Source organism: Pygocentrus nattereri, chromosome 11 (genome assembly GCF_015220715.1).
Source record: "Pygocentrus nattereri isolate fPygNat1 chromosome 11, fPygNat1.pri, whole genome shotgun sequence".
NCBI classification, from domain to species: domain Eukaryota; kingdom Metazoa; phylum Chordata; class Actinopteri; order Characiformes; family Serrasalmidae; genus Pygocentrus; species Pygocentrus nattereri.
Window position 1 is genome coordinate 32,932,659 of NC_051221.1, and position 19,509 is coordinate 32,952,167.

The 19,509-nt window shown below is 38.5% G+C and overlaps 1 protein-coding gene across 1 annotated transcript; it reads right to left on the reverse strand.

Annotated features, from left to right (window-relative positions):
* Window positions 1-1,648: 1,648 nt before the first annotated feature.
* On the reverse strand, window positions 1,649-19,472 carry deaf1 (DEAF1 transcription factor). The gene is made up of 13 exons (XM_017706698.2): window positions 19,062-19,472; window positions 18,174-18,271; window positions 17,624-17,753; window positions 17,009-17,155; window positions 16,561-16,700; window positions 15,990-16,055; window positions 15,675-15,713; window positions 15,447-15,570; window positions 13,621-13,749; window positions 6,246-6,499; window positions 4,242-4,307; window positions 3,619-3,708; window positions 1,649-3,149 (listed from the first exon to the last, which is right to left on the reverse strand). The coding sequence occupies exons 1-13, from the start codon at window positions 19,243-19,245 to the stop codon at window positions 3,045-3,047; spliced, it is 1,572 nt and encodes a 523-aa protein (XP_017562187.1). The 5' UTR covers window positions 19,246-19,472; the 3' UTR covers window positions 1,649-3,044.
* Between the last annotated feature and the right edge of the window lie 37 nt (window positions 19,473-19,509).

Here is a 19,509-nt window from a genome sequence, read left to right on the forward strand (position 1 = left end):
CAGGATAGTACTGAAGGTGGCTGCCATCTTTAGAACCCTTTAGAAAGACTACATCAGATTCATGATGGGTTCTTAAATCATAGAATTGTTCACACATTTGTGCTCTTGAGTGCTTGTAGATTCTGTTCTTACCTAAGAACAAATGTCAAATAAGAAAACACTGGTGAAAGTTAGAATCCTGAAATTCTGAAAGCTGTGTAAGTGGATCTTGAGAAGAAATTTCTTCTTAAGAACGATTGGTGAATGAGGCCCATTGTTTTTATGGTTAGTTGTGAGACTTAAGGGAGCTGACCTTAATGAGAGAGAGCGCAAAAGACAGAGCGAGAGAGAGCGAGAGTGAGAGTGATAGTGATAGAGAGAGAGAATAAATTATCGTGTGCTCACAAATCACCTGGAGGTAGATTAGACCAGACAACCCTGTCCAGTCCCCTGTCACCTACAGCAGGTCCACATCACTGGCTGCTCAAGCAGTGCTCTGTATGCTACATCATCACCATGCAGAGACAGAAGTTTTAAACAAGGTCATTCTGACAGCAGGACCTTGAAATAAACTGTTTTCTGAGGCTTAGTGCAATCATAAAGTGTACACCAAAGTCCTTAAAATACCTTTACACCCTATAGGTCCATCCCCAAGTGTGGCTCCCAATTACTTCCCAAATACTTTTCTTGAAAGGTCAAAGAATGTAGTGACACAGCCATAGCGTTAACAGTCCTGTGTCTGGGAGACTAAAAGGAAATCATCTAGATCTCCATACAGAACAGGAATTTCATACTACTGTTGGTACAGCAAATGATAAACATGTTTATAAAAATATGAGTAATAATTTCAGTAGGTTTTCACCCTGGGCTTAAATGTTTGCAGTTTGCAGTGACCCATAAATGGCTTAAAAGAGAATTATTTTGTAAATACTACATTTACTCAGTGTTTATTTGTAGATGAATTTTTATGTTAGCTGTATGAGACATGTAGATTCTGGTGTGTAGGATCTCTCTGAGTTCATCAGCTCTGGATTAATGCGGATGAAGCCAGCTGTGTGGCAGTAGACGGCCACCTCAGAGGAAAGCCCAGCTAATCTCTGCAATGTGCCACATTATTAAATATTAGTCATTTCAGAAATGCGGGTTACCCTGCATGTGCGTTGAAATATGTAATTATAGGAAATCTTATAAAGTCAATTTTGTCTCAAATTTATGGTTACCATCTAGTTCATATGGTTACCCAAAGCCTGTTGAACACTCCTATGGGCTCAAAAAGTAATTTGTTCTGTTTGTGAAGAATCCATAAGGAAGAGAAGATCTCACTCAAGTCTAGAAAAGGATGTGGGAAAGCAATTAGCACTGGCAAGCACCCACTCTCCCAGCTTAAGCCCGACTTTGTGAATAAAATCCGAGACACTAATCTGTTTGTATGCGTGCGCTAGGGTGCAGCACAGGGGAACAGGTGGAGGTGTACAGTTTCCCAACAAACCTACTACAGAGCCACAAGAGAGCTATGAGAGAGCTAAAAAGATCAGCAACACTTCACCCAACCAAATGTCACCAGTGACAACTAAACACTGGACATGAGGCATGAATGATTTTTCTGTAGTTTTGTTGATGGCATTATGAAACTCCCTCACAGTAAAGAAGGAGAACACATTACAAACTCTCAAATATACACATTTAAATATAACGATGTACGTTCAAAGCAGTTAAAACACATTTCTCATTAGAACAAGCAGATTTTTGTAGTGCAAAAACACCAAATACAGTGCAGACTGCTCTGACATGAGCTACAAAACACAGAAACTCAAGGATCACTCATTAAACAATAAAGAAAACCATTTCTGTTTTGAAAAGTTTCCAATAAACAAGTAACATCTTCAAAGCTCAAACCAATAAAGGTTACACACGGCATAGCCATATGATCTCACATGGTGAATCTGGTGGCTCAGATGTCATGTTTGGTTGAGTTTGATTCTAATAAAGCTATAAATTGATTTAAGCAATTAAGTAATTAATTGATTAAGTGAAGTAAAATTTTATTAAAATTAAAATGCTTTTTTCTTCATTAATTCCAAATATTAGGATTATGAAATTAATGAGAGTTCTCCCTTGACTGAAGATTGTTTGTAAATTTATTGTCAAATATAAATAGGTTTATTTTACAATCATACATCAGACATTGCAGTAACGGTAAAGTTGTGCATCAGTGGGTATTTGTTGGTATGAAACAATCATGTATATCATTTTAAGTTTGGTGAGAAAGATGCCATCACTACAGTTTAAGGTCAAAAGCAAAGTACTGATAAGTCAGTCATTGTTCCACATTCCTGTTCTTGAACTTAGATTAGTTGGGGTATCTCACTGGAGCACCTCACTGTCATCTTGTAACATTTAACCACTTCAATTAAAATACTATTAAATATGCAACTTGTAGATAATAAAATTATGATTTTTCTTTGCTTCTTCTTTTAGGATGGGACAAATTGAATCACACCAACCGCTCCCTGCTACAGTCTATTCATTCCATATTTTTCCTTTTTTTCCTTATTTAAGCCATTTAGCCCTTAAAATCCAAATCAGGAACTGTTATATTCAGCATTTTCTCCCTAAAACCAATTCCTTGTTCACTTGAGAATGCACGCTCGTTTCAGACTATCCAGCCTATTATTTGATTTGAAGAGAGAGTCAGAAATGCAGCAGGGAAGGTCTTATTAATTAAAAGAGATTGTATTGCTACTCTGTAGAAGGGGGCTGGTAAAAGGCATCTGTTATGTAATAGTGACAAAAAAAAACTGGTCTTGAGGTGTTGTGATGTCCATTTCAGGCTTTAGAATGCATACTCCAAAAACAGAGCATCATCTCAGGTTCACAGACCCAGTCAGCATGTAGAAATAGTTTTGCATCTTCTTTTATTTTATTCTGTCTCCGGTTAAGAGTCCTGGCTGACTTGTCCAACAAACAAAATAAATACCAGTGCTTCACAAAAATACAGCCATCTTATCCAACCTGAGTCTTTGCTTTGGGAGAGATGTTTCCTGTGGTTGGATGTTATACTGGGGCTATGCCTTGACTTTCTCTACCTCCACAGTAGCTATATGAGCCTCGTCGTGTAGTCCCACACCTACACTGGGCTGAGAGCAGCTGTGCTGGTGATCCTTCCAGTCCTGCAAAGAGATCATGTCAAAGGATAGACTCAACAAATGTGACCAAACAGAATGTTGCATGTATTGAATATACTATTTGGTGATTCATTGTGTTTGTATAATGGCAAATTACGAAATTTGGTTGGAAGAAAAAGACATGCTACTCAGGTGAAGAGGAACATATGTCCTCATTAGGTACTTACACAGACTATGAACTACTAACTGTATGATTCTTCTCCAGGTCACAAACAAATGATATGAGAATGGATTTGCTGCACTGTTATATGTATATCCATTTCAAACTGCTTAATTTGGTATGATCAGCAGTGACCCATAACACTGACAGCCATCTAATCAATTGTAAAGTGAATTGTGCTGTCAAGTTACAGCTCTATACCATGGACCAAGGTAGAAGCTATTCTATAGTTAGCCAAAGAAACAGGTTAAACAGTACTTAGTCACTATCTTTAAAACAATGAATGGTACTCACCTTTTTTTGGCAGAAGCTGGAACAGTAGTGGACTTTACGGCAGCCGGCACATTCATTTGAAGCCTCACGTCCGCAGTTCACACAGGTGTGCTGTAAAGAGCAAAAACAGTTATAGTTAGAGCTGCATTATGCATGTTTTTGGGATTTGGAGACCTCTGTGACAAAAATGTGTAATTGCTGGCAATGCGTAGACCATTGACTCGACATCTCTGACTTCTAAATTACTATTTCAGGGTTTGCAGGGTGACGCGCAGCAGTGTACACACACAATATTTTAGCATGTTTTTCCCTCCTGACTTAGTAATGCTACTTCTTTCAATTTTCAAAAAGAAGTCAGAGCTAGTGAAGGTGAATGAGAGCAGTCATGCTTCTCTGTGGACTGAGATTTTGAAATCATCTGAAGCAGTAAGATGGAGTAATTCACAAAGCCATTTCCAGGAAAGAAAAAAAAATCAAATCAAACAAGACCCAGAAAAGTGTTAACAAAAAGACAAAGTGTTATCTAAATTTCACTTGCTGTGACTGTTTATCTGTAACAGAGTATCTTTATAGCTTGAGTTTATTTTCCCAATACGTTTCAGGATGAGAGAGAGAGAGAAAAAGAGAGCAGTACGCCCACTTGCCTTGATGATAATTTCAGTAATCTTCCCCTCCGGGTCATCAGCAAGCGACAGCTGGCTAGGAAAAGACTAAAGTAGAGAAACTTATGATTAGCCTACTTAGTAACGACACAGCCACTTCATATATGGACTAGGGAGTGAACCTACATTTTGAAACTTTAAGAATGTTTACATACCTCATCAACCTCTTGATTAAAAAAAGCCAGGAAAACTTGGTTCTGCATGAGGCCGTTTTGTTGGCTGTTTACTCTATACATACAACCTTCAACACCTCTTATAAGGACTAAAGATGCTTTCTTTAAAACTCTGAACGCTTCCACTCTGCTGAACAATTAACTGCACATTAACCGTTTTAGATTTTATATTTCTGACAAGCTGACCTTGAAACATAATCTGTTTATTAATACCCAGAAAAATTGGTAACATGGAGAGATCTCTGTGGTTCTGTCATACTAGCAGCTGCTCTAATAAATGACAGCCATTTTGTAGAGGGTGTGAACTGTCTGAACAAAGTCAAATCTTTCCACTGAGTGGCCAAGTTTAAAGTGCTGTTAACTGCAGGTTGAAGTACTGTACAATCTAAGGCAAATAAGACAAGCCATTTGTTTTAACCAGACAAAACAGACAAATAGTTAAGTCAGACAAATTAAGGACACCTGTTAAAGGTGTATCGATAGAATGGGTCTTTCAAGTTGGCTACATGATGACAGATTATAGAGGATGCAGTGGATTGTGCAGTGGGGGGTTTAGCAGCTCAATGACAAATTTGTTCAGTATCCTGATAAACACAGGTTTAGTACTTTAAATACATCACAGAAATATAACCTAATTAACTTACTTCCTTTCATTAAATACTACCCATGTGACCATGTGAACTTAGTTGAGTGCAAAACAGAACTCAGACTACAAGAAAGAACTTCATCATTAACAACAGACAGCTAATTAGTCTTCGCTGTGTGGGCAGGAGGTGTGACCTCTCTGCAGCTATATTTGAGCTGCTTTTCAAGGAGAGAACAAGTGACTTTTAGGGGGTAGTTAAATCACTTGTTAAGGTATGTGCTGACACTATTCACCTAATATATTTAAACTTAAAGAAGCATACTTCTCATTATTACTCAAATACTATTTTACAGACCTAGCACTTCTATATAAATTAAAGACACAGATTAAAGACACTGATCTGGATGCAGTTTCTCAGTTGATCATACACTTTTCAGCTGTAACATTAAATAAACCATAACCATCTCCTTGTATCTGGCCATTTAATCAGGTCCACTTTCCATACAGGTGCACTGTGTAGTTCTACAATTACAGGGTGCAGTTCAATTGTTGTTCTACATACTTTGCTATCCCCCCTTTGACCCTGTTCTTCAGTGATGAGGACCCATGCAAGACCACAACAAAGCAGGTATTTTTTTGGGTGGTGGATCATTCTGCTGCTGGAGTTCTTGAACACTGTTTCCACTCAACGTACCACTCTATCAGACCTGGTTGGTCCACCTTGTAGATGTAAAGTCAAGGACAGTAGCTCATCTGTTGCTGTAGTTTGTGCTGGTCATCCTCTAGTCATCCTCTAGTCTAGACATGTTACTGGCTGGCTATTTTTGGTTGGTGGACTATTCTCAGTCCAGCAGTGACAATAAGGTGTTTAAAAACTGCGCTGCTGTGCTTGATCTCATACAAATAATACCTGTTCTGTGGTGGTCCTGTGGGGGTCCTATCCATTATAGAACAGGATAAAAGGGTCTAATAAAGTATGCAGAGAAACAGATGGACTGCAATCTGTATATACAGAACAACAAAGTGTACCTATACGATAAATGGGGCGGATACAATGGACAGTGAATGTAGAAAGAAGAAGGTTTTAATGTAATATCTGGTGTACAGTACCTGTTCGGTGTATAGTACCTGTTTTTTTGTGCATATGGGGAGGGGGTGCTGGTTGGTTGAAAAAGGTTAGTTTCTACCTGAAGCAGAGAAAACTATACTCAGAGAAACTATACTCACATCCTTCCTGTTGCAGTTTTTGTCAAGGCCACTGCTGGCCTGTTGGTTGGCCTGGCTGGATTGCTTGGCCTGGGCGATGAGGGTCTTGAGCTGTTGGACGGTGTTGAGCAGTGTGTTAGCTGTCTCTTCCAAGTAGAGCCAGGTGCGCTGTTCGCTCGTCTCCAGGCCGTTGACCACTCCGCCGGCCACAGGAGCTTTGGTCTGCACCACTGTCTGTTGAGGGACCACAGCAAGAGCGGGCAAGGTGGTCAAAACTGCAAAAGAAGCAAAATATGTGGAATATCCCAGTTTAGAATCAGGAACATAGTAATTAACCAACCCGAAGACAAAGACTGTGTAAACTCATTCCAGTTGTGTCAGTACAAGAATCTCTGTAGGCCATTTATCTCTCAAAAGTCGCAATACTTTGTTGTACAGCACTAACCAGTCAAGAACAAGAAGAACTAAACTGGCCCCCAAATTGTTCCTGAGTAGCAGTGTGTACAGTGAAGTGTACAAACACAGTACAAAGTAATGTACAATCTCAGACTGTAAGAAAAAAGTATACATATGAATTTAAAGTAGGTTCTTACACATATTGTTCAGATAAAACAATTGATATTGCACCACTATGTCTTTACAAGCTTATAAGACAGCAGTAACTACCCAGTTCAGTGAACTTGAGCCAGTACACAGATATAACTGACTAGCACTCCTCAAGATCAACAGCCATCCTTCTCTTCCAGAAAGCATCACAGCCAATTCTGCTCTTTTGGACTAAGAGCCACAAATGATTGTGCCAGGATTCAAACGTGGGTCGCTACAGCTAGTTGCACCACTTGGGAGCACACATTTCCATGTTAAACCTGCAGGCCCAGCTGTGATTGGTCACTGTAGGCGTGTCAGTCAGATATGTCCTTGGAGAAAAGGTGTGCAATCCTAAATGGGCTCCTCTTTAACTCTGGCCCACATTTCAACCAGCCCAGTTTTGTAAAAGAGAACGAAACAAGGATGAATGTGGGTTAGACAGGACCTCACACACTGAAACTGCCCTCACCAGGAGCACTGGACAAGAAAACAAATTAAATTTGTGAGAGGCTGAAGGTTCTAGTACAGCTGTGAGTGTGCCTGAGAAAGTGAGAGACCATCTGATAGAAAAACAGCTGTTCCCACTGATTAATGATAAGTTTAACATGTCTGTGTATAACATATCTGTACTTACAACCCTTTCTAATGCTAGAGCAATGAGTCAACTACATCCACAAGAATATCTACTCTAATTAAAGGTCATTTAGGACATGCAAGTCTTAGAGTCTAACGGTCCATCCTCCTTACCAGCTCCTTGTCAACTAAGGTTATCCATAATTACTTGCATTCCAGAAAGAGGGCTGCCCACTCATAAGCAATCTATTGGGTTTTAGCTACCAGCCTACACATCTTACATAGAGCTATATCTCCAGGCCCATTACAAGAACGTGTGCAAATTCAACAGAGAACCATCAAAACAGCATAAAGAAAACAGTATAAAAATAAGATATTTATTATTTTAGCTTTTGATCTTCATTATTTTCTGGAAATATACTCTAATTCTAAAACTGACACCTGCAACATGTTCCAAAAACACTGAGGTAGGAACACTAAGGTTAGTAATGCTGTAAAATGTTCCAGAAACGTGCTGTAATCATGCTGGGGTATAAAAGGCACATCCAGTATGTTAGCTCCTTTGGAACTAGTCCTTTATGAGGAAGAGTGGGTCGAGGTTTATCACTCATCACTGTCAAATTATGTGTCAACAGTTTAAAAACATTGTTTCTTAACAAGCATTTGCAAGGATTTAAGGTATGTAAGGTACTGTATAGTGCAGAATATCATCAAAAGATTAAGAGAATCTGGAGAAATCTGTGTGTGTAAAGGGCAAGACCACAAATTAATGCCCATGACCTTTGATCCCTCAGATGGCACTGCATTAAAAACGGACATAGTTCTGTAATGACTATAACAGCATGAGTTCGGGAATACTACGAAAACCCTGGTCAGTAATCACAGTTTGCTGCAGCAGCTACATTTGCAAGTTAAGACATTACTACGCAAAGCAGAAGCCACATATCAGAAACATCTAGAAATGCTGCTGACATCTCTGGGCCAAAGCTCATCTGAGATAGACAAAGCCAAAGCCAAAGCCAAAATGTGTGCTGTAATCTGATGAGTCCACCTTTCACAGTGTTTATGGAAATATTTGGTGTCATGTTCTTTGGGCCCTAGAGGAAAAGGACCATAATGTTATCGGTGTAAAGTTCAGAATCCAACATCTGTCATGCTATAGGAGTGTGTTTGTGCCAATAGGGGGTGTCCCTGTTTGTATCAGCAAGATGATGCTAACTCACATTGTGCATGTGTTGTTAAAGCAACACAGTGGTAAACAGTACACTGTCTCAACTTTTTTGGATTTGTACCAACTCTCAAAATCAGAAATTGGAAGACAAACACTAAGCAAACAGAAAATTAGGGACACCTTTTAAATGTAAGGTCCTTTTCTATTTGTCCTCAGATCAAGTTTCTTAGCCATGGAATCAGCTAGATGAAGAAAGTGCCCCACAGACATGCTGACGTACAGACGAGTAAAAAATAAAAAAACATAAAAATGTCATTCCAAAAGATGTCCAAGTGGATTGAGATCTGGCGAGATCTCTGCGATTATGGAAACATAAATGAAAAATCTGCTCTATAAGAGTATTACCTTGAAGGCAGAAATGTTTAGTTATGCCATGGTATTTAAATGTTGCTCCACATTGCTCCGACCTGTCAAGGAACCTAATGTGCCCTGGAAACAAACATAGTCTAGCTAAGTCAGTCCTCTCAATCCATGTGTCAACTGTCTCTAGTCTTCACAATAATCACTTAACCCTTCTCCTTAGCTTCATTTTAAAAGAAAGTGTAAAGAAGAAGGAGATGACTGGTCTTGTAAGTTCTCAGTAGATAATCACAACATAGCAGGCTCTCAAACAGACAAATCCCCCCAGAGTTTAAAAACATACCTTAAATGTATCTGTTTAAAGTGGATTTAAGGTGAAATGAATTCCGACTCATTTTGTTCAAAAAGTAATTTTGAATTTTGTGTTTTCAGAGCAGGACTGTTAGCAATATCACAGCTATGCCACAGTGGGGCCTGAAGCAGAAACGCTGACAGCTACTTGTGTCTACAAAGCAAAACCCTACAAGCTACATGCTCATCAGTGCTATAACCCTCATGACTTAAGACAAATATGGACAATGTTTGCAAGTATTCTTCTATAAAACACAAGACAGCATAGAACACAAATCTCAAATCTAAATAATATATACATACATACATACATACATATATACACAAATACACACACACACACACAAATATATATATATGGAAAAGGCATCTGATATCACCATTTAAGCCTGTAGATAGACAGAGCCAGATTAGTTGACAATTCTTTGTGTGAATTCAGCTAAAAACAGTGCAATCTCATCAATATATGTCAAAGCAGAGACAGAAGACAGAAGACAGAATTCCACAGCTCGAGGGGGGACTGAGAGAGACTATTTGTCAGTGGAGAGAAAAAAGGAAGCTTACAAATTCCAGAGAAGGACTTCTGTTCAGAGAGCCCTTGGCTCACTTGTCTAACTGACTGATACCCACGAATGCCCAGACATGTAGTGCACTCCAAAATGATCAGGACAGTACAGACAAACCTGTTACTTTTGCTGAAAATTAGAAGTGTTTGTTTGAAAAAAAAGTCCTAATTTTCTTTCAGTTAAAATTCACAGCTATGGAATTAGTCCCTCCTTTAAGCAAAAGGAGTGCATTTCAAATACAGGGGTCAGTGCTCGAGTGCTGGATTGTCTATTTTGGAACTTATGAGTCCTCAAAAAATGAAGCACTTATTAAAATGCCACTCCCTCTATTTTTATATTTACTATAATTTACCACTGAAAAATCTCCTTCAACTGAATATCTACAAAGCCATTTTATTTAGACGGCTGCACGCTATTACAGACATTTGTCCACAGTTATTTGCCACAGAAAATGTGCCTGTGAAGCCTGTTATTATGATGACAGGCCACGAGTGAAAGTCACATGAAAGGGAAAAAATATAAATATTAATTAATTACTTACGTTCTTTAAAAAACATGCCAAAATGCCTTTTTATGAGACACTAACAGCTGACAAAGATACAAAAAGAGCAGTTATGAACTGAGGATGGGCGAGCTGCTGTCAAGTACCTAAATGTAACTTGCAATTATTGCCATCAGGATGTGACTGACCGCTTTATTTACTGTGCCAGCCGGAGAGACTCAGCTCCAGCTTTCAAATCAGGGCTCCTCCTGTGAAGCTGAAATCAACAAATCTCTGTTCTAACGAGAGTACAGCACACGTGTCTGCAGCTCTACAGGACCTGAGTGGTCTCAGATGGTAAACGCTCCCCAGCATGTTTGCTCACTTGGCAGACCTAATTTAGCATAAATGTGATAGGGAGAAAATGCAGGTTTAAGGGATGCTCAGTAATTGGATGATATAGGAATTCTGGGCTGATGCTGACAGGGCTGGCTCTAGTCTTTTCAGGGCCATAAGCAGGATTTTTATGGGGGAGGGGGGGGCTTCCCATCTTGCTAGTGGATTTTTTTTTTAAATGAATAACAATGACTACAAGCTAAATGATCTTACTTCTCTATCTAAATTATTTAAATTTAGAAAAGTTTAATTTCTGCATCCATCCTATTTCTAATGTGACCACTGTGCTTATTTACATTCATTACTGATTTTAGCAAAGTCAAGGAATCTGTGCTTACTATAAGTTACTGATTTGTCCTACTGAATGTTTCTGAGGCATTCTGAGACAATGTGCGGAGTAAAGATTAAAGTACAGCAAGAACAGCAATGGTACAAACATTGAAAATGCTTCAGAAGACACGTGAATGTGGCTTCATAATGACTCTCGCAAAAAGCCCAGTTGTTAGCAATGACATCTGTGCCCATTAAATGCAATCAGATGACAAACTGTCAGTTGAACCTCACTCTTTGCTCTTTGTTGGTTACCATGGTGAACATACAAGGAGCAGGAAAAATGTATTTCTCCATTAGACACTGCTATGTAATAACATTGTTTTAAGCATTTCTGCCTAAAAGTTACCTGACTCTCAGTGTCAACGCATTTAAAAAGTTTCAATTAAATCACTGTATTAACATGAGTCATTTGTAGTAGGCTATAAATACAACCGTTTACCTGAAGTGTTTTTCTCACACAGGTTCAGGTTTCTGTTACAGATCAATTACAGACATCAGCACACAAGCAAGTGAGCATCCCAGCAAGAAATATTATATACGTTTTTAATTATTCCCACATCTCTGCTATGTTAGAATATCGTAAGCATTTTATGTAAAACATTTGCAAAACCCAGAAAAAGCAAACCCCGGCCACTCCATCAGCATAATACGCATGAGTAGTCAATGCTGGCTACAAAATCAGTTTGCAGTGGTGGACAGTAACTAAGTAAATGTAGTTATTGTACTTAAGTAGTTTTTTCATGTATCTGTACTTTACTTAAGTATTTCGATTTTGGGTGACTTTTTACTTTTACTCCACTACATTTCAAAGTCAAATATGTTACTTTTTACTCCACTCCACTACATTATTCAAAATTATTCAAATGTTGTTCCTTTTGGTTTCTGTGTGTATAAAACATAACATGTCAAAACAAAAGGAGCGCAAAGCAAGAACACCAATCAGGGCACAGCGGTCACTTTGTTCTGAGCTTGTTTTGAGCTGTTGGTCATTTATTATTACCTTGTAAATATTGCATCAGCATACACAGCACAAGAGAGAAAAGCATAGATTGCTAAATAATATCTAATGTTATTTAGTCTGTGGAAAGGTGAGCCATATTCTGTCTTTTCTATCATCAGCTACATCATCAAACATTGCTGTAAATACAAAAGTGAGTATTAGCTATGCATGTATGTTTGATGGGGCCAATCAGTGTTATCTTCATGTAGTGAGAATCAAAAAACAAATGGGGGCTCTGGAGCTTTTGTGCAAGGTCATAGTTTGTAATTGCTTAATCTTTTTTTTTTTTAAGAAAAATGCACTCATTTTCTGATCACAGAACAGCATAAAATATTTCAACACTGCTGTTACATTTTTAGCAATTCAGAACTTCAGTTTACAACTTACTAACAGTGCCTTATGTACATTCATGGTGTCAGTAAGTGCAAATAGCTTACTCAGCCAAATTGAAAGAACAAATTAGCTCCCAGTAGCAGTAATGCTAGCTTCCCACTGTCCAAAACCAGTGTGCTGTAGGAAATCGGACAGAAACTGGTAAGTTTTCTTTCATTTTTTAATAAATACATTCTTCTGTGCTCCAAAATTAAAGGAAGGACCTAATTTAATTTTTAATTTCTTGTTATTTATCTGCATTCAACCCATCAATGAACTCTAAAAAGCCTAACTAAACCTGCTTCAGATCAGTGACTGTTTCTTGTTTAACTACAAGCCAAAACAAACAGTGTAGCAATAACACAGCAGAAAAAGTTTCTCTCTTCATTCTAACTTTTTCTTTTCCATTTTTGAGTTCCAGATGTGAACATTATTTTCTGTTTCTTATCCAGTTGCCTTCCTCCCCTTACAAGAACATCTTAGAAAATATAATGATACAGTAATAAACAAGAAGTTGTTAGGGGGCACTAGTAAAATCAGTAAAATTATTCAACATTATTTTATGTGAATTTTCAGTGTATCCATATAAAATGTATTTTTGTTTCTTTTTGCCTCCAAGTCTAAAAATGTCAGGTGGTGCAACAGTTCAACCATATCAAAAAAGGTAATTTAGTTATACAAAATTCTAAATAAAATAGTTTGGCATAATGTTATATATGAAAAATGTAAAATTAAAAAAACATTGCAAAATAAGGCAACTCTAAAGTACTCAGTACTGAAGAACATCTGACAAATGTCAGTCAGCACAATCAAAAACTAAGAACTTTTATTTTGACATGTTTTGAAGAAAGTGGGGCCAGCGTACTGCACTATAAAGAAGATCCTAAGTGACTTTCACAGTGCAATACCAAGATCAGTAGTCCTTTCACAAAATTAAAATGGCATTTTTGAGTTGTTGGTTCAGTTTACTATGTCAGGTAGTATGACCTGCAGAGGACCATTAAAATGTGTGATATTATTATGAAAAAATGCAAGCATAAACTCAGGTTCAAGGGCAAAGATTTCTGCAAAAATCTGCTGATACTGGTATGATTTATCATGCATCCCTAACACTTTCTATGTATGTAAATATGTGTGTGTGGGGGGGGGGGGGGGGGGGGGGGGGGGGGGGGGGGGGGGGGTGAGTGAAAACGCCTGTGACCTACCTGTCGTACTGCTGAAGACATCTGAAGGCGTTGGGCTCTCTGAAATGATGGCCGTTGTGTCTGCTGTTCCTGTCCGGTCGAAGGTCAGTGTGCCTGAGGTGGTGAGCTGACCTGATGGGGACACTGTAACTGTGTCCAGACATAAGTGCAATGGTGAACAACCTTTTGCTTTGGCTACAAAACAGTGTGTTAAATTTAAATAAATGGCCAATTACTTCACTGGAAGTCCTAACTAAAATGTCTCATGTCTAAAGGGATGAGATATTTAAACATTCAAATATGTTAATAAGCCCTTATTTAGAGGAGACAGCAGGCATTATGTTGCTTCAGGCTTGTGTTTAATGATTGTTTTAACCTCAACATTTGTTCTTATTTGACAAAATAACTGCAGCTTTGTTTTTTCCTGATTGAATCGACCCAGTTCAGCGCTTCTCTTATGCCAGAGGATATATTACTCACAACAGCACCGACCAAGAAAAATCACAAAATAACTGTTGCGCATCCTACAGTGCCTGTGAAACCAGAATGAAACGCAATGACAGCCTACAGATTAGCTGGAGCTCCACACAAGCAGTACTGTTTAATACGGAAGTAAAACTGATTAAATGTGTTATGACTTATCAAACAGTAAGTGATATTCAACTGCATTGATTTTGAAACTGATTATAATTGATTGCGTATGCTTTAAATAAAATCAAATAATTGATGGAGTATGTGTTCACTTTATGGCTAAAACAAAATGTTCAGGCTATTTTCAAACAAAAAAAGTCAACATTAAGTTAATGTGTTATTTTTACTGTCTATGTTCCACCGCCTTGTAAATAATTCACAGTTGTGTCTTCAGCTTTTTAATAATTCTGTAACAAAAAATAATCTAATTAAATAAGCAAAATTCGACTTAAAACGAGAGATAATATGGTATGGGAATTGTGGTACCAATACTCAATATTTTTATGTACACATATGATGATGATGTATGAATGTTTATACAACGTAGACAATGGCACTAGATCTACCCAGATTACCATAACAGGGACATATAACAATTATTTCTGTAGGTTTACAAACAGTCATCGTTAGAATGGTTCAGTTTACCATGTCAGGTGCTATGACCTCAGGAGGACCATGAAAATGTGTAATTAATATAATAACATTCATTTATAATTATTATTATAAACAAAGCAAGTATAAACTGAGGTCAAAGGACAAAGGTTTCTGCGAGTGTCTAAACAGATGCCTGTTTAACTTGAAATTAAACTGTAAAGTCAGGTGGCAGGTGCAACCAGACCAGCAGAGTTTTAAAAGGCAAATAAAAGCTTTGATAACACTACTATATTTAAGACATTTAATACACATAGATATAAATCCAAATATATATGCAGATATAAAACAGGGAAATGTAACAATTTTTGCTATAGGATTACAAACATAGTAAAATGAATAAATGCTTTTTAGAACAGCAGCCCAGCTTCACCTAAACATGCGGCTCTTTCAGAGCTGAATAAACACATCAAATGTCAATTTTAAATAGTTGTCAAATCTATCTATCTCTGCCCAATGCTGATATATTTTTAAAGTAAATTATCAGCCAATATCAATATGATTCCAATTTGATTCCAACTGTCATCCTGCATCCTTAATTACATTTCCTGAAGTATCATAATCAAATATAATTATATCCCTGCTGCATAAATGAGGGTTTCAGTACAAGAATAAGATATAACCTCTCAATATTCACTGATTAACCAAGATCTCAGAGAAAAGGGACAGAGTGTACTGATGTGCGGGAGGTTTCGATGCAATAGTAGCAGTAGTAAAACACTCACAGGCAGCCCCGGGTGCTAGAGTGATGTTCTTGGGAGGTTGTGGATCTTTCTTCTCTGGGGAAGCCGGACGATCATTCTCTTTCTTCCGTCTCTTGTAGGGGACAAAGAGTCTCACAGGACCAGTCTGTAGGAGGAGGTAAATACCACATTAGAGTGAACCACCATCAGTAAGAAAAACAAGCATGTTAAAGCAAGCATATTTCAGAAAAGGGAACACCTTCACTTTACCATAGATATACTCTCTCCTCCAAAGGATCCATCTTTGTTCTGAATGAGGGTTATACAGAGAGTGCAACAATTAAAAGCAGAGTGAGAGACTCCAAAGACTGAAAATACAGATCTACGGGTCTAGATGTACAGCAATGCCATTGGCCTAAGACTCACCTTACTGAGACACAGAACCCAAGAGAGCCCAAACTTTGCTGGCTTTTTGCCTCTTATGATTTTGATACTTATAACTGTGATCTGGACATCCATAGAGCTGCAGTGTTTATTTTGCTCATTTTAATTACTGTACTAAAGAGTAAAGAGCATTTTACTAACCACAGTTAGATCATCACAGCAGGCTGCGCATGTACAGGATGCAGCGTGTGGGTTGAGGATGCGCTCCTGTAAAAAGCAACCAATGCACAATCACAAACATCTCCAAACACAGTGGTTCTGAAATTGTACACAAAATAAATTTTATTAAAATACAAGATCCTATGTGAACAATTATTTTAAGTACAGTTGTGCAAAATTTTGGATGCCCCTTGACAAAAGACAAATTTTCTAAGTGAAAAATAAGTTTACACATCCTCTGTAGAGAACACACTTCTGTATATTTTAATACATAGTTAACATAATTGTTCAATATAACATAATGGGAAAAATAAAATAAAATGTGGCCTGTGAAATTTTTTTCCCAATATGTTAAACTCAGCAACTAAATAGAATTTGTGCAATAAAATGCCATCTTCAAGCGTGTTCTCTGTGGAGGGTGTTTTAATTTATTTTAACTTGGGAAATCAACAGATGTTATTTGACCAGGGGTAATCAAACTTTTGCACGAATGTAGTTTGCTTCTACAGACTCTGTATGTATGTGTGTGTGTGAACATTGTGCACAATCTGACCTGTATAAGGCATTGTAGAGGTCGCCCTGCATAGCGAATGCTCCTCTTCCAGTCCTTACTGCTGGCCCTTCCTGCCAGCCCTTCAAACTCCGTGGGAGTATACCAGTTATTATTGTGTTTGATGCAGTGTCCTTTGCCCCCTGAGAGCAATACATACATTTTCAAACACAGGCCTGAATAAGATTCAGAGCTACAGACTGCTTAAAAAAAAAAAAAAAAAAAAAAAAAAAGTTTGAATGAGTCCTATAAGGTCGTGTTCCAGGGTGTGAATTTGAAGCAGCTGTTCACCACTTAATTACCAACGTGAGTAGGTGTGTTTAAGCAGGAAATCACCAAACTGTGCTTTACTGCGACCCACCAGGACCAGAACTAGATATACGGACCATTAGGTTTATAAAACTGTGACTGAGTGTACAGTGCACTGGTGACCCCTAGTGGGTAGACCCACCTGATCCCAGTCTGTTTTTGTAGAGAATACCACTGGTGTTCCTGCAGCGCACTGGGAGCTCATTGTCATACACAGATGGATCCCAGTTATATTTGGACACATCTTTCTCATGGCTTGGGGTCAGAGGGGTAGAAGGAGTTTGAGGGCCTAAAATGGAGTAAAAAAACGAAAAAAAAAACAACAAGATCTTTTAGGTTTTGATTGTTTTGATTGAGGAGCTGCATATGGGCATCAACTTGCTGCAATTACTTATCTATTACAGCAGATTTTTATGAATAAATATTATACACTTATTTAATTCAATTCCATCTGTGTAGAGCTTTTTACAATCAAGATAGTCACAAAGTAGTTTTAGAGGGCCTGGATCAGAACCCAGACTTAGGAACTGTTAGTGTTGAGGTGGAGACATTACAGTTATTGATTAGTTGTAGTAGTTAGAAAAGAATTGGGATCTTACATTACTATTAATACTGGATATGATATCCTAATAATAATGGCATGTGGGAGATGTCAGATTATACTGATTGAGGTGTTGCTCTAGTTTACCTATGTAAAATATTATTTCTAATACTATTTATGGGTGTATTGGTTCCAGATCTGTACTACTACACATGCCTGGAGTCAGGGGTGCAGTGGTGGCTTTCAGGCCTGTGGCGTCCACTATACTGCCATCTGTGTGCACGACAATCAGAGTGGCCTTTTGGGTGCTGAGATTGTCCCCAATCTGCAGAGTCGTCCGACCTGTCTGTACACACCAAATGTAGCAGGGAGATACAAACATGGTACACATCAGTCCACCAGTAGCTGTAACAGTATCACTTAAATGCTCCTCCAGCACAAGCAAATCAAATACGCATATTTGTTTCTCCTAAACTGATTCTGTTAAATGCTCAGGATGCTAGGAAAACTGTGTTCAGACACATCATTTCATGAGCATTTCATATGGTAAAAATGAAGCACAACATCCACATATACAGTGTTTACAACTGTTCAGTAATTACACTGGAACCACGTGGTATCAAAAGGCACTTGAAATTGGCCCTGATTGTGAGAAAATAGTATCACACACATCCCTAGAGATTCCAAATGTCTGCAATTAACAAAGCCAAGGAAAAGAGCCAATACCAAACAACTAAACATTTTCAAACAAACCTTAAATACTCACAAGCACATGCTCAGGGATGGAGGCTGCTGCAGCGACAGATGTTGAGAAAACATTGTCATCTGCTGTCTGGACGCCGCCGACAGTGACTGTGGTCACCTCTGCAAAGCGATTCAAGAGATGGATCAATAGATAGATAAACAGCTAGATAACTAACTCTGTAAACCATATTCTATATTAAATCATGTAAACTAGCTTAGAGCCACAAACCTACACCAGATGTAGAATATAGTCCCACTGATTCTCAAAGAATAAAATTACTTCTCAAAAATGTTTATTTTCTTATGAGGGGAAATGATTTATGAAGAACTGTGTGAAGAATGGAGTTTATTCCAAAATGCTGTATATCCTTTTGTGACCTTTTTGAACAGTTGGTTTATAACAAAAAAAATTAGTTCTCTAATAAAGCTACTATTCATCAAAATATATTTCTTGTATATGTAAAGACAAGTCGCAACGCCACCTATATAATAAAATAAAGAAGAAAATTCCTGAAAGTGTTCTATAATGCGTTTGGACAGAACTTTCTATTCCAAGGTATCTCAGAAATCATACTGCATTATGAATCAACGATTAGAAAGTTTTCAACGAACAGTTCACAAGTAAAAGCATTCCTCATTCACTCAGCATTAGCCAGCTCCTTTTCAAAGCGATTCTCCCAGGCGTTTGGCCAGTTTTGGTGAGTTAGGTGTCATTTATGAATTGTGACAGTAGGCTGGAGCTCCGACTGGTGATGACACATTAGGAAACAGTCTAACTGTCATTAGCCAGCGTTGTTGCCTCGCAGCAGGTTTGTTTTAGCGCCGAGCTGCTAGCTGGAATGGTTCACTGGATAAACACACTGTCTGCGGTATTACTAGCTGTGGCTCCGCTACTGAGCTACACACCGACCTGCAAACGCCGTTTCGGCGTCGTCTGGGTTCGGCAGGGACTCGGCAATGTCGATGTTTCCCGCTTCCCCCATCACAGTCATCGTGGGCACTTCGGCCTCCGATTCAGTCTCCGATTCCGCCCCCTCCTTCTCCGCCGCTTCGGCTGAGCCGAGCCGCTTCGCCGCCGGCTCGCTCTCGTCCATCGACGCTGCACGACTGAAGCCGAATATGGCCGAGAGAATCCGGCCAGGGGACCGCCTATATCACGACTAAATATCACACTAACGCTAAATTAAATGAATGTAAAAAACTGCAAACCGAATGGAAACGATAGATTCTTCTATGTATAATGTTTTAACATGAGCATTAAAATACAAACGGCTGGCAATGGCGTCCTACTTTCTTTATGCGGGACAGATAAACACACAGGAAGGTGACACGGCGGAAATTACCGAAAGAAAACGACG

Bases quoted from the DNA above. Each gene is read 5' to 3' on its own strand.
- deaf1 (XM_017706698.2), bottom strand. From the start codon at position 19,245: ATGGACGAGAGCGAGCCGGCGGCGAAGCGGCTCGGCTCAGCCGAAGCG. The intron at 17,754-18,173 runs GTGAGTATTTAA...TGGTGTGTACAG, and splicing joins CCATCCCTGAGCATGTGCTT to ACAGGTCGGACGACTCTGCA. The intron at 16,701-17,008 runs GTGGGTCTACCC...TATTGCTCTCAG, and splicing joins CAAAAACAGACTGGGATCAG to GGGGCAAAGGACACTGCATC.